At 44.9% G+C, this 18,306-nt stretch overlaps 3 protein-coding genes across 4 annotated transcripts; 1 reads left to right on the top strand and 2 right to left on the bottom strand.

The window, feature by feature from the left end:
- Positions 1-1,400: 1,400 nt before the first annotated feature.
- Positions 1,401-3,863, bottom strand: coa7 (cytochrome c oxidase assembly factor 7). Its single transcript, XM_079157637.1, has 3 exons — positions 3,485-3,863; positions 2,907-3,047; positions 1,401-2,116 (listed from the first exon to the last, which is right to left on the bottom strand). Exons 1-3 carry the CDS (start codon positions 3,588-3,590, stop codon positions 1,671-1,673), a joined length of 693 nt encoding a protein of 230 aa, XP_079013763.1. The 5' UTR covers positions 3,591-3,863; the 3' UTR covers positions 1,401-1,670.
- A 29-nt stretch (positions 3,864-3,892) lies between these two features.
- zyg11 (zyg-11 family member, cell cycle regulator) lies at positions 3,893-11,271 on the top strand. Its single transcript, XM_079157638.1, has 18 exons — positions 3,893-4,404; positions 4,501-4,666; positions 4,934-5,145; positions 5,238-5,555; positions 5,681-5,794; positions 5,880-5,996; positions 6,084-6,224; positions 6,416-6,592; positions 7,901-7,965; positions 8,099-8,198; positions 8,292-8,342; positions 8,426-8,587; positions 8,756-8,803; positions 8,893-9,090; positions 9,194-9,246; positions 10,003-10,100; positions 10,235-10,409; positions 10,503-11,271. Exons 1-18 carry the CDS (start codon positions 4,381-4,383, stop codon positions 10,507-10,509), a joined length of 2,226 nt encoding a protein of 741 aa, XP_079013764.1. The 5' UTR covers positions 3,893-4,380; the 3' UTR covers positions 10,510-11,271.
- Positions 11,272-12,126: 855 nt separating this feature from the next.
- echdc2 (enoyl CoA hydratase domain containing 2) lies at positions 12,127-18,306 on the bottom strand. 2 transcript variants are annotated; one of them, XM_079157640.1, is made up of 11 exons: positions 18,021-18,306; positions 15,642-15,709; positions 15,446-15,533; positions 15,254-15,340; positions 15,066-15,158; positions 14,283-14,339; positions 14,127-14,189; positions 13,855-13,979; positions 12,867-12,917; positions 12,747-12,794; positions 12,129-12,635 (listed from the first exon to the last, which is right to left on the bottom strand). In XM_079157640.1, exons 1-11 carry the CDS (start codon positions 18,265-18,267, stop codon positions 12,558-12,560), a joined length of 1,005 nt encoding a protein of 334 aa, XP_079013766.1. In that variant the 5' UTR covers positions 18,268-18,306; the 3' UTR covers positions 12,129-12,557. The 2 variants fall into 2 exon arrangements, with proteins under 2 accessions (XP_079013765.1, XP_079013766.1); XM_079157639.1 differs by having other exon boundaries at positions 12,127-12,635; positions 14,127-14,339.

The following is an 18,306-nucleotide window of genomic DNA, read 5'->3' on the forward strand; positions in this document are numbered from 1 at the left end:
CTGGTATTCCAGCGGGTACATCCGAGGCCGACAAAAGACCACGCGAGACAGCTAACAGGTTTGTTTCAACGTTCGGGACTCGACGATGCGCCTCGCTACAGAACAGCTGTGTTCTGTTTTGAATGAGGGCTGAAGGGGCGGAGCTAAGCGCTCAAAGAGGACCGGTCCGCCCATTCATCCTCCTCCTCAACACGCCGGCTTAAGTTCATATATTCCCTTACAGACAGAAATATGTTGTTGTTTTTTGTTGTGCACATCAGTCAACAGGCTGCTGATACGAGTGTCGGTTAAACATGCAGACAGATGGTGCCTCGTGCCTGTTGGACCCCCGGATCAAGATAAAGCGCACTGTGAGATTAAAAAAAAAAAAGGCGCAAAGTTCATGTCTTTGATTGTGACTCCCTCTTGTGGTCCATCAGTGATTGTAAGACTAACCGGTATTACATGGTGGTTTTACATCGTTTAACTGAGTACATTTACTCTCAAGTACTGTACGAACTTCTTTACTTGAGTATTTTAACGTTATGCTACTTTCTACTTCTTCTCCACTACATCATAAGGGCAAACCTCATACTTTTTACATTAAAAAAATATATATGCTTATAAGAATTGACATAGTACTATACTAATCTACCCAGTAAAAGTACACAAAGTATATTAAACTGGCTCCACATTGACAAACTACAACATTAAAATACTCTTACATATATTTGTACTCACAATTTTGACGTATTTCTTTGAGTATACAACTTTCTACTTCTTCTCCACTACCTCTTAAGGGTACATCTCGTTCTTTTTACTGCACTGTTACTTTAGGTGTTGCTTTTTTCTACTTTTTACATTAATATATCATATATGCTTTAAGAATTGACGCAGTACTATACTACCCAGTAGTAGTACACAAAGTACTGTATATTAAACTGGCTCCACATTGACAAACTACAACATTAAAATGCTCTTAAATGTATTTGTTAGTGATAAAAACTGAATAATATAATATTCTATATTAATATAACACTGTAAAAGGAAGCACTCTGCATAATGACTACTCTAACTCTTGATACTTTTAAGTACAGTTTACTTGTAAACTGTATTATGAGTACTTCCACCTCTGATAATGTCCCCCAGTTATTAACAATTATATTAACACAATTATATTTTTCTGTTTAAATTACATTTGGTAATTTTGAGCTTCAACATTTACTACACAAGGTTTGTTCCAATTAAAGTCAATTAAATGTGTTGGCATACCATTCTAATAACATACACAATGGTTATGTCTACATAGTATTATATGAAGGTTGGTGCACACGACAATGTGACGACAGTACACTGAGTTCTATAAGTTTATACCACAAGTCATAATCCTTCAAAAGACATAAATGATCTTGTACTGTACATGAATCATGACTCATTTTTTTGCTCTTTCATCTACTGTATACATCTTAGCTGAAATCTACCAATACAAATAGTCAATACTACTCCCTGAATTTGACTGTCGACACACTGCGAATGAGGCAAACGTCCATTTAATAATTCTATATTGTATAAACACATCATCTCCTACATTTGAACCTCTCAACAGGTTGTTGTTTGCACACACAATCTTGTCCCCACACAAACAACCTGACTGAACACCAAATCAAAAACAACTTCATAAAGTGTCACGTTCACTCCCCGAACTTGAGCTGCCTCTCCTTCTCCAAACCGTGCAGCTCCTTCGCCCGGTTCTTCAGCTCCTCGGCTTTCTTCTCGTCCTTCTCCGTGCCGTCCCCGAGTTTGTACATGCGACTGGCGTTGGCGCAGCCCCACACGTGTCCCAGCTCACAGGCCCTGTTGGCGTACTTCAGAGCTAGACTCATGTCCGGCGGCACTCCTTTGGCGTTGCCGTCGATGAACATAGCGCTGAGGTTGAAGCAGGAGGGAGCGAAGCCGCCGGCGCAGGCCTTCTCGTAGTACTGCCGGGCTGCTGCCAGGTCAGGCCCCCCCTCGTTGGCTCGCCCGTCGTGGGCCAACAGGCCGACGTTGTGGCAGGCGTCTACAGACTTCTTACCGCTGGTGTGGCAGGAGCGCATGAAGTAGGAGTAGGCTGTTTTCAGACACTCTGTCACGCCGCCTGGTGGGAAGAACTTTAAATCCATCACTCGAATAAAAATCAGACATCAAGAGAGCAACAAAAGAAAGGGCAGCCTGCAAGTATCAACATTTAAATATGAAGAGTTTCATATTATGATGTGTTCACAAGTAAATCATATTCATCAATATTCGTTACTAAATGTTTAGCCCATTACAAGTAGGGCTGGGTTATAATACAATAATATGATAATGTACATCTTTCAACTGAATCCTATAGAGATATCATGATTTGTCTTAATTGATAATAAGAAGCACATCAAAGTTTCTAAGACAATCTAAATAAGAATTCTGCTCATGGGGATTCCTGAGTGTTGTTAAATCTAACTGTCGTCTTAATCACATTGCTCTGTATTTGTGTGCATGCATGTCAACGTAGTCAGTGTATAGCTGGAAATATATATTATTCTTTTCTCTATAATTTCACTTGGAACTGTTCTGTTAGTTTTGCACTAAAGTTCTTGATTAAATGAGAAAATACTCACAAAAATAGGATATTTCATATAGACTATTTATTCACTTACCAGAAAACATGCCATATTGTGATTTATATCTTTATGGAGATATGACATTTTGTCCTCATGTATATTTGCTTAGAAAAACTTTATCTTGCAATGTAACCAGTGACTTCACTACATCTATACATGTAGAGTTCACTGTACTTTGCTTGAATACTTAATGTCATACTATTAGTCCCATTCATACGCACAATGTAACCGCAAACACCAGAGAGGATGAAATAAGGAAAGCAAAGAGCCACGTTGCCGTTCTACCTTTGCCGGTGACGTGGTAGGCCCCCAGTTTATAGCAGCTCTCTCCGTGTTTATTTGTTTCACAGTTGTGTTTCAGCACTTGTGCCGCAGACTCGTAGTTTTTCTTCACCCCTTCCAAGTAGTCCGAGAGCCTTTGGCACCCTGAGAGCAGCATGTCACAAAGAGAAGGAGGCAGACGTCACACATCAAACACTCAAAGTTACATCTCTGTCAGAACTAAAGGAGATGCCTTTTGAATCTGGAAACCCTTCCTTTATAATCTTGGTAATCTTGACAGGGCGCATGGACTTTGTTTTCACAAATAAGTCATAGACGCTGATTTTCCTTGTCTTTGAAATGGTACTAATGTATATACAAATGTAAATAATATAATTCATATGTAGGCATAAGTTATTGCTACCCAGGTTAACTAATTTATTAATTTGTGTTCTGTAATTTGGCAATATCTGTGCTGTGTTGTTCTTAGTTTGGTTATGTAGAAAGTGATATTATACACATATCTATTAAAATAATAATAATGTCTAGCTGGTGTCCAATGTTTCAGCACCATTGATCTGTGAACAGCGCACGAGAGTTACCTTCAGGATCGTTTTCTTTGTAGCATTGGAAGCTGTACTCCACTCCCAAATTGTCCAAAAACTGCTCCACTTCCTTCTGATCTTCAAAGTTTATAAGTCCGGCCATAATTATTGCACTTATGGCTTTTTTCTAACGTGACTTTAATTGCATGTGCTGAAGGATTAGCTCCCACTACGTCCACTGTGACCTTGTTGAATGGGTAACCCTGCACTGTTACGAAAGCGTTTCCTTAAAATAAAATCAATTAAAAAAAACCCAAATAGAGATGATTACCGGTAAATGTAATGTTGTTGTAAAAGCGCACTATGATTACTTATACAATAGCTTTCCTTTGCAAACAGTAGAAGAACATGCTCACGCGTGTCTCACCGGTGTATCTGCTGGTGATCTCTTCCTGGTTTAATAACACTCCTTTACAGGCTTCCGTAGTCCCGCCCCCCTTTTTTTCGCGAATGCACTTCCAGTGTTGTGACGGTTGTGACCTTTTGTTTACTGTCTGTCTTGTCAAAAATAGAAACTAACCAGCTGGCCGTGGGAAACCATATTCCTCCCTCCTGGTTACGTTTTTCCTGAGCCTCGGACGTAACGGGGATTAGTCGATATATATATATTTTTAAAAACATGAATTCCGCCACAGCAGGCAGCTTTCGACGTGTTTGCACGGAGAGCGATTTTCCTCAACGGAGGCGACAACAAGTGAGCTAGCTGGTTAGCTAGCTGGCTAACGAACCGGTCGGTGCTCACTCATCGTCCTCCGGTCCAGGTTACTGTGTTGTTAGACAGGTTAGCGTAACGTCCCGGCCCTCAAGCAGGTGGAGACTACAAACTGAAACTGCTAAAAACTGAGCCGTTTTAGCATTTTTCTTTTTTTTTTTGCCGAAATATTTTACAAACCATGGCCTGTAGTTTCCTAAACACGGTGAGTTTTTGTGCTCTTTAATCACAAAAGTAAAACAAAGAAGGGCATTGAATGCGTCTAACGGTTCCCCCCTTTTTTGCTGTTGTTGTTTTGTAGGATGAGGCGTCTCCGCCGGCTCTGACGGACCTGTGCCTGACCCACGTGAGCCAGAACCTGGAGTGTTTTTGTGTGAAGCGTCCCGATGGCTCCCTGTGCTTCAGAGAGGCGGTGCTCTTCCCACAGGAGCTGGCGGACCAGCTGCTGGCCAAGATGGCCACTGAAGGTAAACCTAGGCCCCTTTTAAAGACTCTCTTACACAGTTCTTACACTTGTCAAATCACCTGTTGAACCGTCAAATATCAACCCTGAAGAATATCAATAATCTCTTGATAAAAACAATACTGCATACTTTCAAAAGCTACATAATCTGATGTTATGCGTGTTGTCACTTCAACCAAAACCCTGCTGTTGATAAACAGATGCAGTTTTGTGCAAGTTCAGCTCAGCCCTGCATGAACCCAGAAATTAAACATGACTCATTCCACCGCAGGTCTGTTGAATGACAGCACCGTGGGTGTATTTCGGAACTGTGAATACCTGCGGCTGAGACGGGCCTGCATTCGTACGGCACGCATCTCGGCGGAGGCCTTCCAGAAAGCCCTCTGCTCTCACAGACTGCTGGAGCTGGATGCCGCCAGGGTCAACGCGGACCTCACTATTCCTGATATCCTACAGGGACTGGCCTCCAATAAGTATTGTCAGGTAAAGTGAGAGTTAGTTTGAAGCACCCTTGATATTAAAAATAATTGAAACTTGTTTAACGTTTGTTTTTTTTCTCCCCATACGTCCTGCAGGAGTCCCTCCAGCGACTCGTCCTAACGGGTCTCACCATGTCCTCTCTGGAGGAACCGATCCGGCATCGCTTCAGCTCCCTCCGGGGCCTCCGCTCCCTCTCTCTGGCCAACGTCGACTTCTACGACTCCGGGCTCGTCGACGTGTGTTTGCTGCCTCGGCTGGAGAGCCTCGATCTCTCCAACACCTCGGTCACCAACCTGAGCCCGCTGCTGGGCCTGAAGGAGCGGTTGCGCTCGCTAACTTTGCACCAACTGAAGAGGCTGGAGATGAGCACCGCTCAGCTGCTGGGAGTCATAGGCCAGTTGGATGTTTTGCAGGTTAGTGGGAGGAAGGAGCCGCGCTGTGTGTCTGCTTTTATACCCGTTTTTTATTTGATTGATTTGTACTGAGAAGAACACTTTCTCCATGTTTGTTTCGTTCTTTACATCCACTGCTAATGCAGCACCTGGACATCAGCGATGATAAGCAGTTTACCTCTGACGTGGCTCGTCAGCTGCTTGGACAGCCAGGCATCCTGCCCGCTCTCGTTTCCCTGGATGTGTCTGGGAGGAAACAGGTGTGTGTGTGTTTGTATTTGTCTCTGGGCATTTCAGTTAGATTGCAAAGGAAGCATACGGGCTAAATGTGTGTGAACATCGCAGGTCACAGATGCAGCTGTCAAGGCGTTTGTGGAGGAGAGACCGGGGATGACCTTTGTGGGACTTCTGGCCACCGATGCTGGGTTTTCTGACTTCCTCTCAGGAGAAGGAACTCTAAAGGTAGGTGTAGATGTTTGCATTATCATTGCAACATTACGCATAGAAATGCAGGTTTGCTACAGAAAGCTGTGTCTTGTGTGTAAACAGGTAACAGGAGAAGCCTACGAGACCCAGATCTGCGAGGCCCTGCGTCGCTACAGTGAGAGGGAAGGTTTCGTGAGAGAAGCTCTGTTTCATCTGTTCAGCCTCACCCATGTCATGGAGAAACCGAGGCCCGACATCCTCAAGGTGAAACCACGTTGTTGTACTTTGACATTAAGTCTTTTGTCCACAGGGACCGCCAAAAGCAACACAAAATGAAAGGTCCTCATAGTAGCTTTAAGCATTACATCTAATGTCTGAACCACATGTTCATCTGAGAAGCTCTGGGGTGTCATATTTCAATTTTGCTTTCTTCTTCTCTTGTTTTCTTTCCCTAGCTGGTAGTTTTGGGTATGAAGAATCACCCCGCCACTCTGAATGTCCAGCTGGCAGCGAGTGCCTGTGTGTTCAACCTGACGAAGCAGGACCTGGCAGCAGGAATGCCGGTGCGACTGCTGAGCACCGTCACTCAGCTCCTACTGGAGGCCATGAGGACGTTCCCCAACCACCAGCAGGTAGCTTCCATGCCTGCGCTGCCGTCGTAGTGGCTTATCAATCACAATCAAACGTGAACAAATTAAAACCTGATTATTGCAACCTGATTGAACCTGTTTATTAGCACAGGGAACCCTGAGAAAAAGGTTGTTTGCTTTTCCATCGAATATCCCGATACAAATATCTTTTGTTATAAAATGTCACCAGTTTCCATCAATGACGGACAAGCCAAGCAAGGCACAGATATCTGTAGAAAACTGTCTCTGCTGAGCTACAAAACCTCAGTAACACCATTTCTAAAATATATGTAATGATTCATCTTCACGTGCTGTCGAGCACAGATTGTTTTTAGCCAGTTCAGACTTTATCCCCCAATATTTATATATTCTTCATTCCCACTCCTTGTGTCCATAAACAAACTTGAGACATACACCTAACCGACCTGAGCCAACTAGATCACCGGCTGCAGACGGTCACAAAAAAGACGAAGAAGAAGTAATCAGTGAAGCTTGAGGGTGAGCTGGGAATGGAAGCCTTCTCTGACGCTGCGTTCAAAATGTTATACGAACATCCTATTCATGCTAAGCATGAAGTGAAATAGAGTGCGAAGGGCGTTCCAACTGCTTAGAATGTGGATTTTGTGTACGCGACAAATGCCCAGATGTATACTAGACTCGCACCAACATGCATTGCAGCTCTTAATGGCGGACTGCGAGGCAGACGGCGTAATTAGTGAACCTTTTGATAAGATAATTAGGAGTGATGACGAGTGACTTTAAGTTACAGTAACGAGGCAAAACATATTTATTACTAAAATATAGAATGATTTCAATTTGCTTCATCATAATACTGGAGTGTCAAAGTAAATGTTGTTTACATTTGTGAATGAACTGTTTTCATCGGTAGCTCGGACCAGTGAGGCTGTGATCGATGCGGTCGTGTGATGGAGAGTAGACGTATTGCTCGAGTTGATCAGTCTGCTGTTATTGGCATATTTAAGCAGAAGTTCATTTAGTCGGCAGGATGAAGCTCGCGGTGGGACTCTTGTTAGTTTAGTAAAATCCCAGCGAGGACAAGAAGGATTGTATGCAAACTCACCTCATTGTGTCAGCCTGAACATTGTGTTGTGTTGGGGAACTTCCCACAGCCCCAAAAACAGTGCAGCTTCCCTTTTTTATTTGTTTTCCTCACCGTGGATGGAGAGCAAATAGAGAATACAGTGCACTGCAAGACCATTGTGCTTTGTTAACCGTTAATGAAATATTGAAATCAGTGTGACCTTCACTGGAACTTTGGGCTGATGCCTGTTTTGGTTTCTCCGTCTGCAGCTGCAGAAGAATTGCCTGCTGTCTCTGTGCAGCGATCGCATTTTGCAGGAGGTTCCATTCAACAGGTGAGAAATACAAATACTACAAAGTCTTTTGAGAAGGACGAAATGTATAAAAGATTGACACGGTCATACCATAAAAGAAAGGTTCTCTATGCCTACAGTAGAAACGTGTTCCTCCTCTCTCTCTGTGTGGCAGGTTTGAAGCTGCCAAACTGGTGATGCAGTGGCTCTGCAACCACGAAGACCAGAACATGCAGAGGATGGCCGTGGCTATCATTTCCATACTGGCTGCCAAGGTAAAAGTTATACTGTGTTTATATCACATGTGCTTTCATGAATGCATTCTCGTTGTGTTCTTCCTAAACACTAAAGACTTTTGCTTTTCCCAGCTGTCCACAGAGCAGACGGCTCAGCTGGGAGCAGAGCTGTTCATAGTGAAGGTCCGGTTCTCTTCTCAGCTCCGATCATTTAATAATAAATAATGATCATTTTCATTGCTAACATGCTCTCTCCCTTCCTGCAGCAACTGCTCCACATCGTGCGTCAGAAGGCCACTCAGGGCGTTGTGGACGCCACCCTCAAGTTTACGCTGAGCGCACTCTGGAACCTCACCGACGAGTCGCCGACGACCTGCCGCCATTTTATCGAGAACCAGGGCCTGGACCTGTTCATCAAAGTTCTAGAGGTACACAGAAGTGTCCACGTGCAAATAAACAGCAGGCGCTGCCTACAAAACAACTCGGGGGGCCAGATTAGCATGCTCGTTAGTCATCGCATGTTGCTCCGTAGAAGTATGCGTGACTTCGGGGGCCGGCTGACTCACTGTTTTCTTCCCACTCTCCCTCCTCCGCAGTCCTTCCCCATCGAGTCCTCCATTCAGCAGAAGGTTCTCGGCCTGCTGGTGAGTTCACCGCTCGCTCATTACCCTTTTATAGAAACGGAATAACTTTACTTCATTAAGACATCATTATTCCCCTTTTCGCCGTGTAGAACAACATAGCGGAGGTGGGGGAGCTGCACGTGGAGCTGATGGTGCAGGGCTTCCTGGACCACATCAGCACCCTGCTGCACAGCCCGGAGGTGGAGGTCAGCTACTTCGCCGCGGGCATCCTGGCACACCTGACGTCACGAGGAGAGGAAGCCTGGACGCTCAGCCGAGAGCTTCGGTCCTCGCTGCTGGCGCAGCTGGTAGGAAAACTGCGAAACCACTTCCTGCAACATGGATACCGCCGTTACTGTTATTTAAAAAAGAAGTTTGTTTGAGTCGTCTGCATTTTGTGTGTCTCTCTAGCATGACGTCATCATGAAGTGGCCCGCGCCCGAGTGTGAAATGGTGGCCTACAGGTGAGATGCAGCTTCTCTACAGTAAAATAGTTACATTTCTCACCTAAAAGTTTCTTCATTTTAGTCACGGGACTAGTTTAAAAGGAACTCACAGGTTCCTTCAGCCCATCGTTGACAAATTAGTCCACTGGTGTATGAAAAAGCAGCATGACACGGGGCGAGAAACACTCGCCTGCAGCTCAGAGCGTCTGTGTTCACAGTAAATCATCTGTTGATGGTTCTTTATTTGTGCTTAGAACGTAACCGCCGTGATGCAATCAGAAAATAATGTTTTTTTCTCTCATTCAGAACGCTCTCTCTCTCTTCTAACACTCGCACGATCCCTCTCTTTTTAAAAAAATAAGTCAGAAAGCGACAACAAATTATTAATTTATTTAGACGCTGCAGGCAAAACACAGTGAGTTTCTCTAAAGGTTCCCAGTGTCTGAGGAAAGAGGCTCATAATAAAGCACAAAAACAAAAAATCTAAACAGGAAGGCCTGCGTTTTACACCGATGTTATGACCAGAACCTGATTCAGCATTCATTACCTGTGACACAAGTTAAAGAAGGATCTCCGATATCACGGCCATTTTCATACAATACTCATAAATCTATTTAAAGGAGCGACTTGAATACAACTCTGTAAAATGTTCTTTATATTGAGCTTTGTACCTTTTGAGTCAGAACATACTTTTCTTAAGCCATCGATACACAGTGAAGAACGCGTGACGTAGACTGAATACTAAACATATTCTTTTTGTCTCTTCTTCTTTAGGTCATTTAACCCCTTCTTTCCCCTCCTGGAGAGCTTTCACACCCCCGGTGTCCAGCTGTGGGCGGCCTGGGCCATGCAACACGTCTGCAGCAAGAACGGTGAGACGGACACATGCAAATACACAACTAATCGTTATGCTAGTTTTTATAAATTAGGCCATTCAATCGTAATCCAGTCGCTCGCTCACTCGACCAAGCGGCTGACAGGCTTGGATGTTGTGTTGTTTCTGCAGCCGCTCGCTACTGCAGCATGCTGCTGGAGGAGGGCGGCCTGCAGCAGCTGGAGCTCGTTCATACGAACCCGCAGACCCACAAAGACGTCAAGCTGTTGGCTAAGAGCATCCTGGAGAGCCTGCAGCGCCACAGAACCCGCACCGGGCAGCCCGCCGCCACCATCGCCTCGCTGAGGTAAAGACTCACGCGCCGAGTACTGATCGTGTGCTACGGCGGCCTCGCGGTGGACGGAGGTCTTTCAGTCTTTTTACAATGTTTCTCTTTCAGAAAATGAGGCTCCCGGACCAAGAGTGAGCGGACTCCCACCACAGAGGGACTTCACCAAGGAAACACTAGAGGACAAAGACTCCGCAATTCTTTGCACACACACACTAACTGTATTTATTTTCTTTGTTTGTTTCTTGTGATTGAAAAAATAATAATTAAATTATGAGAACCGGTGGTCAGTTAAGATTTTAATACCAAAAGAATGAAAAAACCTTTCAGTGCTCACGTGCAAATCTCAGTTTAAGGGTTCCTGACCCCCTCCTGCTCCTGCGTGTCACCGGCGGGGCTCTGGTTGTCTGAATCCGGTCCGTTTAGCTCATTAGATGCATGACGCCGCTTGGAGCTCGAGCATGCTGGAGTTTGTCTGAATGCTCGCACCGCGCCAGCTTGTTAGTTTATGGCTGAAACTCACGCCTCTGGGTCCTCAATACTGCTGCTGCTGCTGCTGCTGCTGCTGCGCTCTTTATTTAGTCTTTTTTTTTTACCAGCTAATGCCTTTGATTTGATGCAACGGGACACTCGCCGAGGGCGGTGTTCACTGGGTTCAAATGTTCCAAACGTTAAAGATGAAAACCGAAACTAAACGCATCTCTTTGAGAAGCTCCGGTTTATTTACTTTCCTCAACGTTTGGCAGCCGCTAAATCAGAAGGTCCAGAGTAGAGTTCTAATGAGTCTGTAAGCATCCCCTCTGGACACGAACGGCAATAATGTTTTTTGGTCAGTATAGCCATGACAGATTTACATGTGTGTTATGGAATCACAGCCGTGTTTTCTCGTTGTATATAAGGGTATGTTCGCTTTCATATGCGTCTCACATTGCGAGACAGCGCTTCGGTGTGAGCATGCGTGTATGTACGTCTGTACAAGTAGCTGCATCTTTAAAATAAATAGTTTGTAATTTGTACATAAAATGAGAGAGAAACAGGACGTCGGGGTTGTTCAGTATTTGGTTGCATGGAAATTATTATACTGTGTGTTCCATTGTTCATGTGAGAATTATGATTAAGAACAAAGTAAACAGAGAGATGTGGGAAATATTCATGAGTGGAAACATTCGTATCCCACCGGCTACACTTCCACCGTCCAGAGAAAACACCTTTCGCTGGAGCCGATGACCTTCAGCCCACATTCTCTCTCATTTAGGCCCCAACATCCTCCTCTATGCAATCAAAACTAATGTTGCTTATGAAACTGCTGTCAAACCCCGATGCGGTCCCGATACGACTCGTTGGACGTACGGATACGATATTGGGCTACTTAATGGTACTCTTAAAAAAAAACAGCCATCAGCAAAACACACATCACCTCATCTGCTCAGTGAATTACGGCCTCGTTGTTTTCTGTGGATCGATTGTCGTAGTGTGAGCTTGCTAGTCGTGCATGAGCCGATCTCATCGGCTTCGACAAAAGGCAGAGAGCAGCAGAATCTGTTTCCGTTGCTCCTGGTGCGTCCGATTGTTCAGTCGAGCCTCCCGAAAATCGGCCGGTGTCAGTTTGATTCAAGATGGATCCTGTGCGTCTGTTAGGACTGTGCCATGTTGCTGCTGAGAGTCACGTCTTCATGTTTGGAAATAAAGAATGTACATTCCCATAAACTGGAGATGACACTTTGTGCGATTTGTCTTTTTATTCCAAAAGATGACATGAAGAAGTACGGCATGTGTGAATTAGTTATTTCATAGTTTTGATTAAATAAAGTAGCAATGAGACATTATAAAGAGAAACTATCTCCAAATAACGACACATTCTCAATATTTTGACTTAGTATCTGAAAATAGTTAGAAACTCCTAAAATAATGACACATTCTCTATATTCTCATTTTCAGATGTTAACTCATCGTTTTGAGAATCCTTTCTCATCACGGTGGCTTCCATAAAAATCTCGCTCCGTCAGTCTGATCCTGAACGTCACAAAACACTCGCGCTGACCTCCACTAGTGAATTGACTCAGTGGCTGGGATGCACACACCAAATCAATTAGTGTTAATTGTCTACCAGACATGAGGTTATATCTGAGTCTGTGCGAGAGAGAGAATTCAATAGTGCAAAAGAGTTCATTCCCCAGTGTAGCGCGGTGGCCTCTTCTCTAGGAAGGCAGCCATTCCCTCCTGTCTGTCCCGCGTGGGGATGACCTGCAGACAGAGGGGACGGGTTACATGAATGTGTACCGCATCACGGGGATCATTAGCGTCTGACACACAATGTTTTCAAAGCATCAGAGAAGCAACGGGAGTCGGTCTTACCCGAGCGTAACACATCCTCTCTATCGCCATCGCTGCATTGATGTCGACCTGGAAGAGACAGCTTTCAGTCACCACCATCACCGATGTAAAAAAACATGAAATCTATGAATCACGCTGTACCTCAACGCCTCTGTTCACCGCCTCTTTGGCCAGCCGCACAGCGATGGGAGCCTGGCCAACAGAAAGGAAAGACCGTTAAAGCCATCGCCATGAAAGGTAGAATACCAGTACCAATTTAAAGCTACTACAAGGAACTTTCATCCTGAGTTGATTTTAGCGGTCACTGTGAATGAAAGCGAGTGTGTCTTTGAGTCCCTTTAGAAAACCTCTCATTTTACTGCAGCAGAGTCTGACTCATTCCTGGTTCTGGTTTCTCCCGAGCCCGCTGCCGGAGTCTGAGCTGAAGAAGGTTCTGGTGAATCTTCACATCGTCTGATTTCAGAGAGTATCTGACACGATCACAGGCATGAAAACAACTGTATAGAAATAACCAATATTCTCGCCGATGGTCTCGTTTGCTTATGTAGGTCCTATCGAGGCATCAGTACTGAATCAAGACTGTTTCATTACCAGTTAAAAGTTCCTTGCAGTAACTTTAAAAAGCACTCAAATGCAACGGTTCGGACTCCGAAACATTTACAAGCCGAAGCCTTTTTCTCCGGAGGCCACAACAACACGAAGAGAAAAATCCTCGGGCTCAAGCAGCTCATTATCTCCTCCGTGCTACCTCACTTTCATTCAATGCAAACTCCTGTCAATCACTAAATCCCCATCAACACAGGCATGTCTCAGTGTGTGAGTGTGTGTGTGTGTGTGTGTGTGTGTGTGTGTGTGTGTGTGTGTGTGTGTGTGTGTGTGTGTGTGTGTGTGTGTGTGTGTGTGTGTGTGTGTGTGTGTGTGTGTGTGTGTGTGTGTGTGTGCAGTGCTATTTGCGGTCCATTTCTCCACTTGACTGCCACTCTGGCCCTGCAAACTGAGGTCATCTGAGCTGGAGTGAAAGAAATATGGAGCGACAGAGGCCTGGAGAGAGGGAGGAGAGAGGGGAGAGAGAGAAAACACAAGGAAAGGGACTGAAGAAGAAGAAGTAGTGTGTGTTTTGCTCTCTAACCTGGGGCAGTATCTCTCTGGCCAGGCTGAGCGCCTCTGCGTACGCAGCGTCTCCGCTCTGGTTCTGTTCAACAGCTCTGTTCACGAGCCCGATCTCCAGAGCCGTCTGTCCTCCCACACGCTTACCTGACAGACAGACAGACAGACAGACAGACAGACAGACAGACAGACAGACAGACAGACAGACAGGTCAAAGTGTGACACACGAAGCCCCTCGCTGAACAATAACCATCCTGTGTCTACAGCGACGTGTCAGTGTTTCTGTTACACCACCTGTGAAGATGAGCTCTTTAGCCAGAGCGATGCCGACCGTCCGCGGCAGCCGCTGACTGCCCCCTGCAGGACAGAACCACCTCAAGGTTAACTTCTCACAGCGGCTTTGTCTCTCTCTATACATGCCCACTTTGCAAAGGCCTCTCATTGTCTTACCCGCCCCCGGCAGCAGCCCCCGCGTCGTCTCAATCAGACCCATCTGTGCAGAGTACGCTGAAACACACACACACACACACACACACATAGAGGACAGTTGAAGGTCTCTGTGCTGCTGAGGGCCATTAAGGTGTGGGTGTGTGTGTGTGTGTGTTGGGGGGCGTAAAGTCTGACTGATGCCTCTGACGCAAACACCTGCTAACCAAGCTCGTCAGCGCTCAGCCAATCACTGAGCTGCCACGAGCTCGGTGACACGAACAGCTGGGCAGATGTGTCTGGCCTCGGCAGCCATCATTAGTCCCCCGAGCTCAGCAGCAGATCATTAAAACCACGTGAAACGGGAACAACGACAGACTTGTGTTTTAGCTCGACCGCGGTAGATTTCTAGAAGTTTTTGTTTAAATAGCTCAAAAGCTTAACCCCTAAACATCTGGTTTTAACCTTGAGTTTTTAGATACTGTAATTACCTATAGGGAATGAAAACATTGATAAATGGTTCTACAGAAGCTTCTGTCCTGACCCTCACAGTTTAATTGATTGAGAACCACTGCTCTGATCAACACCGATGGGTTAAGGGAGGCCTGTCAATCTAGAACAATGGCCGCTACTATCCGTCCCGCTGAGCCACTGATCCGATACGAGCGGACCGGTGACAGCTTTTGAAGAGAGCATGACGTCCCCTTTCACACACAGTTAACGTCACCTGAGGGGACCAAAGAAGAACATTAAATGTGCTCAAAAAAAAGGAAAATGCGGACTCATCCGGGTCAGAGGTTCACTCACCGGCAGTGCGGAGGTCACAGGCCATGGCCAGCTCCAGCCCGCCTCCCAGGGCGACGCCGTCTATCGCCGCGATGGTCGGCATGGGCAATGAAGCTGCCGGGGCGTTACAACAAACAGAGGAGGGTTCATAGATGACACACACTTCAGCGCTGGGACTCACTCTTCACCTCACACGCTCTCTTTCTTACCTATCTGAGTCATGAGTGATCGCAGGCCGTGAACAAACAGATCGGACTCAGCGTGGTTCATCCCGGCCCTCTCCTTCAGGTCTGCACCTATGACAACGGACACCATCGCACGCCATTTAAAAAACAGCCTTTGAGCACAGATCCAGAGGCTCGGCAGGTTTTTTTTTGGACACAAACAGACAAAAACCTTACCTGCACAGAAAACACCCGGCACCAAACTCCTGAAGACGACCACGTGAGCGGCTGAGTCAGAGGACAGAGTGTACACCAGATTCTTCATCTGCACACACGGGACACGGTGTCTCAGTCAGTGTGTGTGTGTGTGTGTGTGTGTGTGTGTGAAAGAGAGAGACAGGTGATGAGGATGATGATGAAGGGGGCTGCTCACCTGTGACACGAACACGTAGCCCAGAGCGTTTTTTGCCTTGTGTCGGCACAACAACACCTCCACTATGCCTGAGAAAGAGAGAGCAGCAACTTACGTTAAAGCTATCGATCCTTCTACAGGTTGATCAGTTGCCCGAGGGGCAAGTGAGAGAAAAACATTCATCTGGTGATCCATTTTTATAAAGTCTGATTACAATTGTTTTCTCTCCTTCATTTATAATTTAAGAGCAAGTGAAAAAAGTCTTTGTCAGGATCGTTTTCAAAATAAGTATCTTGTTTATTTCCATCTGTGAAACAGGTGGGTAAAAGACATAAAAATCATTTTTTAAGTTGTTGTTGTAATACCCATTTCGGCCACAGGAGGCAGAACTGCACCACTACCACATGTTCTAAACAGGACTAAAAGCATTCATGTTTCCTTACAGGTGAGTTTAAATGTACATAGCTAGCTAACACAAGAACATAAGTACCTCGTGTTTGAGGAAAAAAAAAAATGTAATCTTATCCTGGAAATAACTTTTTTCACCTGTTCAAATGACCTCCTGACGTCTATTCCTAACCACTTGACCTTGACCTCTATGGAACACGTCATGGGGTCAAGGAAAGGTGTGAAGGAGAATTCAGGAGGAGTTAGGAAAAGACGGATTCTCTAATCCGACTCCACTTTCACTGAGCTAACTAATGTGATGCGACGGCGGATGTCACTGACGTAGGTCTGCCACGGAGAAACTACAACAGAGAAGGACTACAAAAAGAGCAACTAAAGCATGAGGCCGTTAAATCTGTTACTCAACAGCATGCAGGTTATATAAAAAGCTTCTTTTGTGACAGGCTGCTTCACTCGTGGTGTGATGGAGAGAAACCGGAGCTCCTTCCTTCCTGCTGCTGTCGCACTTAATCAACACGCTTCAAACCGAGAATTCACTAAATCAAGAAAACTGTTCAATATCAATATTTCCTTTATGCAATAACGTAGATTCAACGGTTGGGTTATATTCTGCTTTTTAACAGTTTAATAACTTATCATAGGCCTAGCTTGCTTTTTTTGTATTTTTACTGGTGGTTCTTGCTACTGAGAATGTGTTCATTGTTTGCTATATTTACTGTTTATTTACATGTCCAAGGTAAATAAATACATACAAAAGGCTTGTCACGGTCTACTCGTTCATTAACATAAATGCTGTATGAGTAATTATTAAACCTGTGTAAGATAAGTATATCTTTTGTTTTCATGGAAGGTCGAATGTTGCGTCACAAGGAATCGTGGGGCTGCGTCATCTACTGTCCTTTCGTAAAGGAAGGTCCAGTGTTTGCTCTGCTAAAGGAGCTAATAAAGGAAGCATTGAGGCACCTTTCCTTAGCATTTAGAGAATTCAAACAGCTCTTATTGTGGCGACCACTTAAGATACTTCCGGGTCATTTCACTCAGTTAGGAACCTTTCTAAGCAAAAAAGGAATATTCCACCGCAGCCCAGAACGGTTCTCTCTCACTGGCCTCTCAGGGCTTCCGTACGTGTACTATGTCGTGACTTACAGTCAAGTCAGTGTGGAAGTCTATTCCTGTCTGAGGAATAAGTAGAGCAGCAATAATTTAATGAAAAGAAGAAAAGAAAATGCACATTATATGATCAAAGGGATTAAATAAGCGTTCATGGATTCATAGTTCCTGTCCATTCATGAAATTGTTTCGATTATGAATAATAGTTGGACCCTCGCTCGTCTTATATTGTAACTGATTGAATATTTTTGGGGATTTTGAAAAATATCTGGAGTTCTAGGAAACTGATCTGAGCTGATGTGGGTTGTTTTTTTTTTAACGGCTAATTATGATATAGTAGATTAATCAATCAAATACATAATCTTCAGTTGCAACCCTAATTGAAGAAGATTGCCTCCATAACTCACATTTGAGATAATTTCGCATTGATTTTCTTATTAAGCTTCATGTGTTTAATAATTAACTTGCCATGAGTGACCTTCCTTAAAGTCACAGCATTTACAAGAAATGTTTTGATACTATTTTATGTGAACAAATGTAAGGAAATGTGAGGAAAATAGACCCATGGTCCATATATTACTCTACAGAGAATTATTTATATTATAACTAAAACAATTAAACAAGCACCCTCGATACAACTTCCCATTTAAATACTTTTCCAGAAATAAAAAGCACTTGTGGGAATATAACCTGTTCTTCAGTAAGTAAGCAAGCCTCCATGTATTTGTGCAGAAACAGCATAAAGTATACAGAACAGCTGTAGTACCACATGGATCCCGGAGAGTTTCATGTCAAACAGTGACTGTGCATTTTAACTGAATGGCGGGTTCGTCAGTGTGCATTTGAACAACGTTGAATCCCACATGTGTGTGTCTCTCCTACCCTTGTCTTCCCCCTCTAACCGCTTTACATCCACCTCCACTGGACCGGCCGCCTGCGTGTGCTGCCCGCGGCTGTGTGCGCGACAGCACGCCGTCAGAGGGCGGCCGTCACCGGCCAGCAGCAGCGGCGGCGATCCGCCCCGGGGGATCAGAGCGGACGTTCGGCCGTGCGCTTCCCGCAGAATCACTCCAATCCACGGCCCCGACGAGCACCTGCGACCCGCGAGTCTGCGGAGGAGAGTTGCCATGTTTGTTGCTGTTCAGTTCTCAGAAGCAGGAAGATCCAG

Source organism: Pholis gunnellus, assembly GCF_910591455.1.
Source record: "Pholis gunnellus genome assembly, chromosome: 4".
NCBI classification, from domain to species: domain Eukaryota; kingdom Metazoa; phylum Chordata; class Actinopteri; order Perciformes; family Pholidae; genus Pholis; species Pholis gunnellus.

What these genes read in the sequence shown, in the direction of transcription:
- coa7 (XM_079157637.1), bottom strand. Translation starts at nt 3,590, where the DNA reads ATGGCCGGACTTATAAACTTTGAAGATCAGAAGGAAGTGGAGCAGTTT. An exon ending in CAAAGAAAACGATCCTGAAG is followed by an intron (nt 3,048 to 3,484) that starts GTAACTCTCGTG and finishes TGCTGCTCTCAG; the next exon opens with GGTGCCAAAGGCTCTCGGAC. An exon ending in CTACCACGTCACCGGCAAAG is followed by an intron (nt 2,117 to 2,906) that starts GTAGAACGGCAA and finishes TCTTCCCACCAG; the next exon opens with GCGGCGTGACAGAGTGTCTG.
- zyg11 (XM_079157638.1), top strand. Translation starts at nt 4,381, where the DNA reads ATGGCCTGTAGTTTCCTAAACACG. An exon ending in GCCAGTTGGATGTTTTGCAG is followed by an intron (nt 5,556 to 5,680) that starts GTTAGTGGGAGG and finishes CTGCTAATGCAG; the next exon opens with CACCTGGACATCAGCGATGA. An exon ending in CAGGAGGTTCCATTCAACAG is followed by an intron (nt 7,966 to 8,098) that starts GTGAGAAATACA and finishes TCTGTGTGGCAG; the next exon opens with GTTTGAAGCTGCCAAACTGG.
- echdc2 (XM_079157639.1), bottom strand. Translation starts at nt 18,267, where the DNA reads ATGGCAACTCTCCTCCGCAGACTCGCGGGTCGCAGGTGCTCGTCGGGG. An exon ending in ATCACTCATGACTCAGATAG is followed by an intron (nt 15,159 to 15,253) that starts GTAAGAAAGAGA and finishes ACGCCCCGGCAG; the next exon opens with CTTCATTGCCCATGCCGACC. An exon ending in CTGTGACCTCCGCACTGCCG is followed by an intron (nt 14,340 to 15,065) that starts GTGAGTGAACCT and finishes TGTGTGTTTCAG; the next exon opens with CGTACTCTGCACAGATGGGT.